Source organism: Pongo pygmaeus, chromosome 10 (assembly GCF_028885625.2).
Source record: "Pongo pygmaeus isolate AG05252 chromosome 10, NHGRI_mPonPyg2-v2.0_pri, whole genome shotgun sequence".
In the NCBI taxonomy this organism is placed as follows: Eukaryota; Metazoa; Chordata; class Mammalia; order Primates; family Hominidae; genus Pongo; species Pongo pygmaeus.
Genome location: NC_072383.2, coordinates 54,009,981 through 54,017,803, shown reverse-complemented (window position 1 = coordinate 54,017,803; position 7,823 = coordinate 54,009,981). Strand labels below are relative to the sequence as shown.

Here is a 7,823-nt window from a genome sequence, read left to right as displayed (position 1 = left end):
GGGAGGGGGTAGGGGAGGGACACTACCTTAAAGGGGCAGGTCTGCTTTGCCTGGGCCTCCTTACCTGTAACCTATCTTTCTTCCACCTTCTAGGGACACCCCACCTTCCCAAATGCCTAGTTGCTAACCTCTTCCTTTTCCCACAAAAAGCAAAGGAGTCCAACACAGAGTAGAGTGGTAACATTTATTAAGAAGGAGAGACTTCAGTTAGACTCCCATGTCTCACACAGAAGAAACAGATGGTAACTGCCATTTCTTTCTTTTTTTTTTTTTTTTTTTTGAGATGGAGTTTCGCTCTTATTGCCCAGGCTGGAGTGCAATGGTGCAATTTCGGCTCACCTCAACCTCCGCCTCCCGGGTTCAAGAGATTCTCCTGCCTCAGCCTCCTAAGTAGCTGGGATTACAGGCATACGGCCACCATGCCTGGCTAATTCTGTATTTTTAGTAGAGACGGGGTTTCTCCATGTTGGTCAGGCTGGTCTTGAACTCCCGACCTCAGGTGATCCGCCCACCTCGGCCTCCCAAAGTGCTGGGTTACAGGCGTGAGCCACTGCGCCCAGCCGGTAACTGCCATTTCTAAAGAGGAAAGAGAGCAGGTAGAGGGTCCTGACTCCCAGGGGACAGGTAGTTCAGCTGGACAATGAGGGAGTATGAGATTAGGGTGGATAAGGACACTGCTCACCACCCTCCACTGAAGTTCAGTGGCTAAAATACTGCTACACCAGCCAGCCAGTGGAAGGCTATCTTGCTCTCCAGGAGACACTTGGGATGTGGTTGGTGGCAGGAAGAAAGAGTGTCATGCTATCTCTTGCTGCTCCTCCGGGTTTCTTTGCCGTTACTAACAGGGTTGCTGGAAGGGCCAGGCGGGCCTGCAGGTGTGTGGTTGGGCTGGCTTCGAGTGATTCGGGTGCTGGGTGGGTGGGAGGGAGTATGAGGGGGATGTGGGCCACCACCAGGACCTGGTGGGGCACTCAGTCCATTCCCATTCTGGTTCTCAGAGGCTAATTATGGGAGGAGAAGAAACAAAGGAATTAGTTAACACAGGAGAGGGGTCCATCCCAAGGCCTGCCTCCATGCCCCAAAGAGTGGCACAGTCTTCACCATGCACAACTGCATCTTAATGCCAACTGGACCAAATGCAAAAGACTGTGGGCTGCGAGTATGAATGGAACTCCAGAGAAGACTCACATGATCATTTAGGAAGTTGCTACATGAACCTCGGTACGGTATTTTTCTCTTGTAGTTATCTCACTATTATTGGGAATCAGACCTAGAATTAGCTGTTTAGTTCTAGGCTCAGGGACCTCTGACAAAAATGCCCCTTTACTGGGTCAGGAGCGGTGGCTCACACCTGTAATCTCAGTACTGTGGGAGGCTGACGCAGGTGGATCACGAGGTCAGGCATTCGAGACCAGCCTGGCCAACATAGTGAAACCCCGTCTCTACTAAAAATACAAAAAAATTAGCTGGGTGTGGTGGCAGGCGCCTGTAATCCCAGCTACTCAGGAGGCTGAGGTAGGAAAGTCGCCTAAACCTGGGAGGCGGAGGTTGCAGTGAGCCGAGATTGCACCATTGCACTCTAGCCCGGGCGACAGTGCGAGACTCCTTCTCAATTAAAAAAAAAAAAGGCCCCTTTACCAAAAGTGATTATAAAACTGGAGAAGCATGGCAAGGGGAAGGGCCTGAAGTCTCTGCATTAAAATATGAGGCACTTAAAAAAAAAGGTGTGTATGCGTGTACCATAATGATAATGTTCATTTTAGAAAATATAGATAAGCATCAGTGAAAAGATTAATTTTTTTTTTTTTTGAGACGGAGTTTCACTCTTGTTGCCCAGGCTGGAGTGCAATGGAGCGATCCCAGCTCACTACAACATCCGCCTCCCAGGTTCAAGCAATTCTCCTGCCTCAGCCTCCTGAGTAGCTTGGATTACAGGCATGAGCCACCACGCCCGGCTAATTTTGTATTTGTAGTAGAGATGGAGTTTCTCTGTGTTGGTCAGGCTGGTCTTGAACTCTCAGCCTCAGGTGATCCACCCACCTTGGCCTCCCAAAGTGCTGGGATTACAGGCGTGAGCCACTTCGCCTGGCTAGTGAAAAGATTATTACATATAATCTTACCCACCAAAGATAATAACAAGTCACATTTTTGTGTATATAAATATTTATCTTTTAATTTTTACTGTTTTAGAGATGAGGTCTCACTTTGTCACTCAGGCTGGAGTGTAGTGGTGTGATCATAGCTCACTGCAGCCTCAAACTCCTTGCTCAAGCAATGCTCCTGCCTCAGCCTCCCAAGTAGCTAGAATGATGGGTGTGCACCACTGCGTCTGGCTTATATTTTCAATGTTTGAAGCCAGGTGCGTGGGATGATTTGTTTCAGCTCTCATAACTCTGGACATACCACTGTCATTGAACTTAACCATGGCATATTATAATCATTATCTCTCTCCTGTATAAACCACAAGCCCCTAAAGGCAGGTAGTGTGTTTTATTCCGTGGCAAATAGTAGGTGCTCTAGAAACATTTGTTATATGAAGGCAGAGGTTTGCTTCTTGCACACAGTAGGGACTATGAACCCTAAATGGCATGGAAGTTATAGCCTAGCGGTTTTTTTTTTTTTTTTTGAGAAAGAGTCTCACTGTCGCGCAGGCTGGAGTGCAGTGGCATGATCTCAGCTCACTGCAACCTCCGCTTCCCAGGTTCAAGCCATTCTCCTGCCTCGGCCTCCCAAGTAGCTGGGATTACAGGCTCCTGCCACCACATCTAGCTAATTTTTATATTTTTAATAGAGATGGGGTTTCGCCACGTTGGCCATGGCTGGTCTTGAACTCCTGACTTCAGGTGGTCTGCTGGCCTTGGCCTCCCAAAGTGCTGAGATTACAGGCGTGAGCCACTGCGCCTGGTCAGCCTAGTTCTTAAACCATATCTCTACTGAACCCTGCTGCTCCACTGGACTCCACTGGACTAAGATATCTGCAGCCCATGGCTGGGTGCGGTGGCTCACGCCTATAATCCCAGCACTTTGGGAGGCCGAGGCGGGCAGATCACCTGAGGTCAGGAGTTCAAAACCAGCCTGGCCAACATGGTGAAACCCCATCTCTACAAAAATATAAAAACTAGCCAGGCATGATGGCGGATGCCTGTAATCCCAGCTACTCAGGAGGCAGAGGCAGGAGAATTGCTTAAACCCGGGAGGCAGAGGTTGAAGTGAGCCGAGGTCACGCCACTGTACTCCAGCCTGGGTGACAGAGACTCCATCTCAAAAAAAAAAAAAAAAAAAAAAAAAAAATTAGCTGGACATGGTGGCAGGTGCCTGTAATCCTAGTTACTTGGGAGGCTGAGGCAGGAGAATCACTTGAACCTGGGAGGCGGAGGTTGCAGTGAGCCGAGATCATGCCATTGCACTCCAGCCTGGTTGACAAGAGCAAGACTTCATCTCAAAAAAAAAAAAAAAAGAGGGGTCTGGGAGAATTGCCTGAAGGAGGATACACTGAGAAAAGAGAGATTTGGAAAAGGAATGAGGGAAATGCATCTTTCTAGGCTGAGGAGAGTGGGAGAGCTAGGAGGACCAGTGGATGGAAGGGAACAGATTTACCTGGAGAGGCAGCAGAGGGTCCAGTGGTAGGCTGGGAAGCTGAAGGGTTGCTGTCGTTCTGCACCTGAAGGCACAGATTACATATTCAGATCCTGCTCCCTCCCATGCTTCTTGTCTTGATCTGCCCTCCTTTCCCACCATTGTGGCCACAGGACTCACCGCCTTGTTGGGTGCCTGCTGGGTGCTGTACTCTGGGTTTGGCTCACTGAAGTTAGGAACCTCAGAATAAACCATACAGAATCTGCAAGGGGAGAAAGTAGCTAAAGCCTTGGATTCATCCTCTGGGCCACTGCTGGAGGCCTCAGAAAAGTCCAGATAGGTTGGGTGTGGTCACTCACACCTGTAATCCTAGCACTTTGGGAGGCAGAAGCGGGAGGATCACTTCAGCCCAGGAGGTTGGGACCAGCCTGGGCAACATGGCGAAACCCCATCCCTATAAAAAATACAAAAAAATTAGCTGGGTGTGGTGAAGCACGCCTGTAGTCTCAGCTACTTGGGAGGCTGATGTGGGAGGATCACCTGACCCCGGGAGGTCAAGGCTACAGTGAGCCGAGATCATGCCACTATACTCCAGCCTGAGTGACAGAGACTGTTTCTCAAAACAAACAAACAAACAGAAAAAGTCCAGAAATGAGGCTTGGACTGCACACCCTATGCTGCCTCCTTGCAAACCCCTTTGCCCTGGTGCTGCTTCATCCCAATCCCCAAGACAGCACTTACTCTCCAATCTTCTGCAGATCACCCCCACGGCCAGTATATAGTGTCAGACAACCTTTGAAAACTGAAGCGTACCTATGGGAGGCAAAAAAAGCAAAATTCAGAGTACTCAGAAGTGTTATAGGGACTGTTAACCCCACTCTTGATTGTTGTTGCCTTTGGAAGGCCAGAAGTCACCAGGTGGCTTACCCTTTGGTGAGCCGGATAATGTCCCCAGGCTGGATCAGATTGCCGACATCATCCCAGACAGAGATATTGATGCTGCCTGTTTTGTCCGCCACTTTGCAGGTCCGAACCTCATGCCCGTCCTTTGTCTTGGTCACTCGGCCTGAACGGAACAGATACATCGAGGTGGGAGGATGGTCAAATAAATGGGGTGGTAGCTGTCAGAAGGATGAGATGTGGATATTGGTGGAATGAGGGAAAAGGTGTACAAACAGGGGAAAGCCCAAATCCCTGGGGCATAAGGGGTTGGGATTGTGGAAGGGGTGGTGGAGGGTGGAGGTGGGAGTTCAGGGGCCAGCACCATGGAGAGGGCCCTGAGTGGAAAGAGGGCCGCGTGTCATAGGAGGTCTAGATCTGACAAGAGTTCTATCTACCCTATACCTGACTGCAACTTTCTGTCCCAGGGTCGAAGAGAGAGATTGGGAGTGAGGAGTGTCTTGCAGCTTGCCTTGCCATCCCCATAGCAAGTTAAGAACGCAGACAGCGTTCTTCCCCTCCTGCCCCCCACCCCCATCCCGCGAACTCGCCACCCCAGTATAGACACCTGTCTCCAGCACAATGAAGATAAGGTTCAGATTCTTGAGCCCAGGCTTGATATCCTTCACAAAGGTCTCCGTCGTCATGCTGCCCAAGCCTCGGCACCCCACTGAATGGGGAACAGAGGATGAAGGCTCAATGCTTGGATCCTTTGCCCCCATGCTCCACTTCCCAAGGCCTACCTACCCCATTAGGCTGGGGTCAGGCAGCCTCAACCCCTCTAACCCTTCTAAAAGATTAAAAAAGAACATCCCCGGGGCCTCCAACTTCAGGATCAGAATTTGGGGGTCTCTGGACAGGCTGCTTTGGGGCTGGAAGGCCCCCTGCCGGGATGCTCTTTTAGTCTCAAGCCGTGAAGTGGCGGAGCCGACGTAGACAGGGGTAGGGAACCCGGTGCACAGCCAGGGAGTAGAATCTTACTGGCCAGACCTTCCCGAACCCTCATCCCGACAACCCGGGACTCGGTCCATCCCCTCCCCTACCCGCAGCCCACCACCCACCCAGCCAGCCGGCCGGCAGGACTGTGCACGCCGCTGAGCAGCCCGCAGGGGGAGCCACAGGCTCCGCTGCCGCCGGATGCTGCCCGGTGGAACGCGGGAGTGCGGACATTCCCGGAAGTTTCCCCCGGCTGGCCTCCTCCGGCCAATCAGCACCGCCCGGGCGCGCCCTACGTCCCGCCGCCTGCCCTGCCCAGCCAATCGGGATCAGAGACTCGTGCGCCGCGAAGAGGGCGAATTTCAGGTATTAAAGGAACCTTGGAGATAGTTGGCTCTGCAGGGGGAAAAATCCACCACTAGAAGGCGCACAGGGCCCCCAATTTTCCTTAACTTGGCTAGGGAGAATGCACTTAGGTTCTAAGACGTTTCTTTCCAAACAGTGACACAATGGTAAAAGGAGCAAGGGCTTCGGAATCTGGAGGACAAAAGTTTGAATCCTGGCTCAATGCTTCATTCTTTTCTCGACTATTTAAACATACGTAATTCCAATTGCGCTAGGCGCGGAGGCTCACGCCTGTAATCCCAGCACGTAGGGAGGCATAGGCTGGAGGATAGCATGAGTCCAGGAGTTCCAGACCTGCCTGGGCAATATAACGAGACCCCATTCTCCACAAAAAGGGAAAAAAAGACAAAAAATATGTAATTCTATCTTACGAGAAAACAGAAGTGATATTTTAAAAAGTGCCTTGCACACAGTAGGCACACACGGTTTCCTCCCTTTTTATTGCTCTAACCCTTATCTTTGTTCCTGATTTGGGGTTCTCATCTTTAAATGCACTACCCAGCAAGCTGGGAAAGTGTCTGGGAAAGGTCTCTGGGAAAAGTGGCATTTACACCAGAGACAAAAGGCAGGCTCACTCTTCTTGGAAGAAATGGAACCTGCGACAAAGAGAAACATCTGTTAGTCCGCCTTTTTTTTTTTTTTTTTGAAACAGGGTCTCGCTGTGTAACCCAGGCTGGAGTGTAGTGGTGCAATCTTGGCTTACTGCAACCTCCCACCACAGTCTCCCTAGTAGCTGGCACTACCATCCTCGGCTAATTTCTGTATTTTTTTTGTAGAGACAGAGTTTCGCCATGTTTCCCAGGCTGGTCTGGGGACTCCTGACCTCAAGCGATCCGCCCACCTCGTCCTCCCAAAGTGCTAGGATTACAGGCGTGAGCCGCTGCACCTGGCCATACTACTCTTCCCCGCCCCGCCCCACCGCCCCACCCTGGCAAAGGAGTCTTGCTCTGTCGCCCAGGTTGGAGTGCAGTGGCGCGATCTCGGCTCACTGCAATGCAACCTCTGCCTCCTGGGTTCAAGCGATTCTCCTGTCTCAGCCTCCCAAGTAGCTGGGATTACAGGCGCCCGCCACCACGCCCGGCTACTTTTTTTGTATTTTAGTAGAGACGGGGTTTCACCATGTTGGCCAGTCTGGTCTCAAACTCCTGACCTCGTGATCCACCCGCCTCGGCCTCCCAAAGTGTTGGGATTAAAGGCGTGAACCACCGCGCCCGGCCATACTACTCTTACCTTACTTATCTCAGAGTCCCGCTAGAGGACAGCAGAAAGGAGGCCTGAAACTTTAGTTCCTTTTGGGACCTGTCAAATTGTCCACAAAAGGTAGCTAGCTCTGTATTGTTGTGTATAAACAAATTACATAAAGATTACGTGTGTGTGTGTATTAATAATGTGCATTAGCATTTGCTTAGCCAATGTTCACAATAAATGCCATACTATTTAATACCAGATTAGTCTAGGAAGTCATGTAATTGTAATGCCTTGGTTTGCTTAATTAATCCCTTATCTGCTCACGGAGCTCTTTAGGCTCCACATTGACTTCCCTTGGATCCCAGGTTCTCTACCGCCCACATCCCCAACACCACGGTGTTGTAAGCTAAGGAAATCAAACCCCAACTCAGGAAGAGGGAAATTTTTTCTCCCTTCCTTCCTCTTAGGTGTTTCAGGGAACTCCACAAGTGTTAGGGAAGCCATCGTGGATACGGCAGGAGAGCGCCTGGGAGAGGCAGACAACTCGTTGAGCACTCCGCGGCCGCCTTGTTAACTGCAATATCCATTCCCATGACAGGAGTCAAGGGGTTACGAAGCTCTGGGATGCTGACCAGGGCTCTGGAAAAGGGAGAGGGGCCGGACCCGCAGCAGGTCACGCTGCAGGCCTGCCTCTCCGCAATGATCTCGTACCAATCTGCGTCAGCTCTAAGACACAAGTCACCTGCACCCCTCCAAAGCGAAGCGTAGCCGGCCAGGCC

The 7,823-nt window shown here is 51.0% G+C and overlaps 1 protein-coding gene across 1 annotated transcript; it reads right to left on the bottom strand.

Annotated features, from left to right (window-relative positions):
• Positions 1-170: 170 nt before the first annotated feature.
• Positions 171-5,842, bottom strand: NABP2 (nucleic acid binding protein 2). Its single transcript, XM_054442044.1, has 7 exons — positions 5,577-5,842; positions 5,084-5,185; positions 4,504-4,642; positions 4,318-4,389; positions 3,757-3,838; positions 3,598-3,661; positions 171-1,001 (listed from the first exon to the last, which is right to left on the bottom strand). The coding sequence occupies exons 1-7, from the start codon at positions 5,683-5,685 to the stop codon at positions 802-804; spliced, it is 768 nt and encodes a 255-aa protein (XP_054298019.1). The 5' UTR covers positions 5,686-5,842; the 3' UTR covers positions 171-801.
• Positions 5,843-7,823: the final 1,981 nt, after the last annotated feature.

Excerpts from the sequence above, each read along its gene's own strand:
- NABP2 (XM_054442044.1), bottom strand. The coding sequence starts at position 5,685 with ATGTCCGCACTCCCGCGTTCCACCGGGCAGCATCCGGCGGCAGCGGAG. Across the intron at positions 4,643-5,083 it reads CTTCATTGTGCTGGAGACAG|GCCGAGTGACCAAGACAAAG; the intron begins GTGTCTATACTG and ends TGTTCCGTTCAG. Across the intron at positions 1,002-3,597 it reads ACCCTCTGCTGCCTCTCCAG|CCTCTGAGAACCAGAATGGG; the intron begins GTAAATCTGTTC and ends TCCCATAATTAG.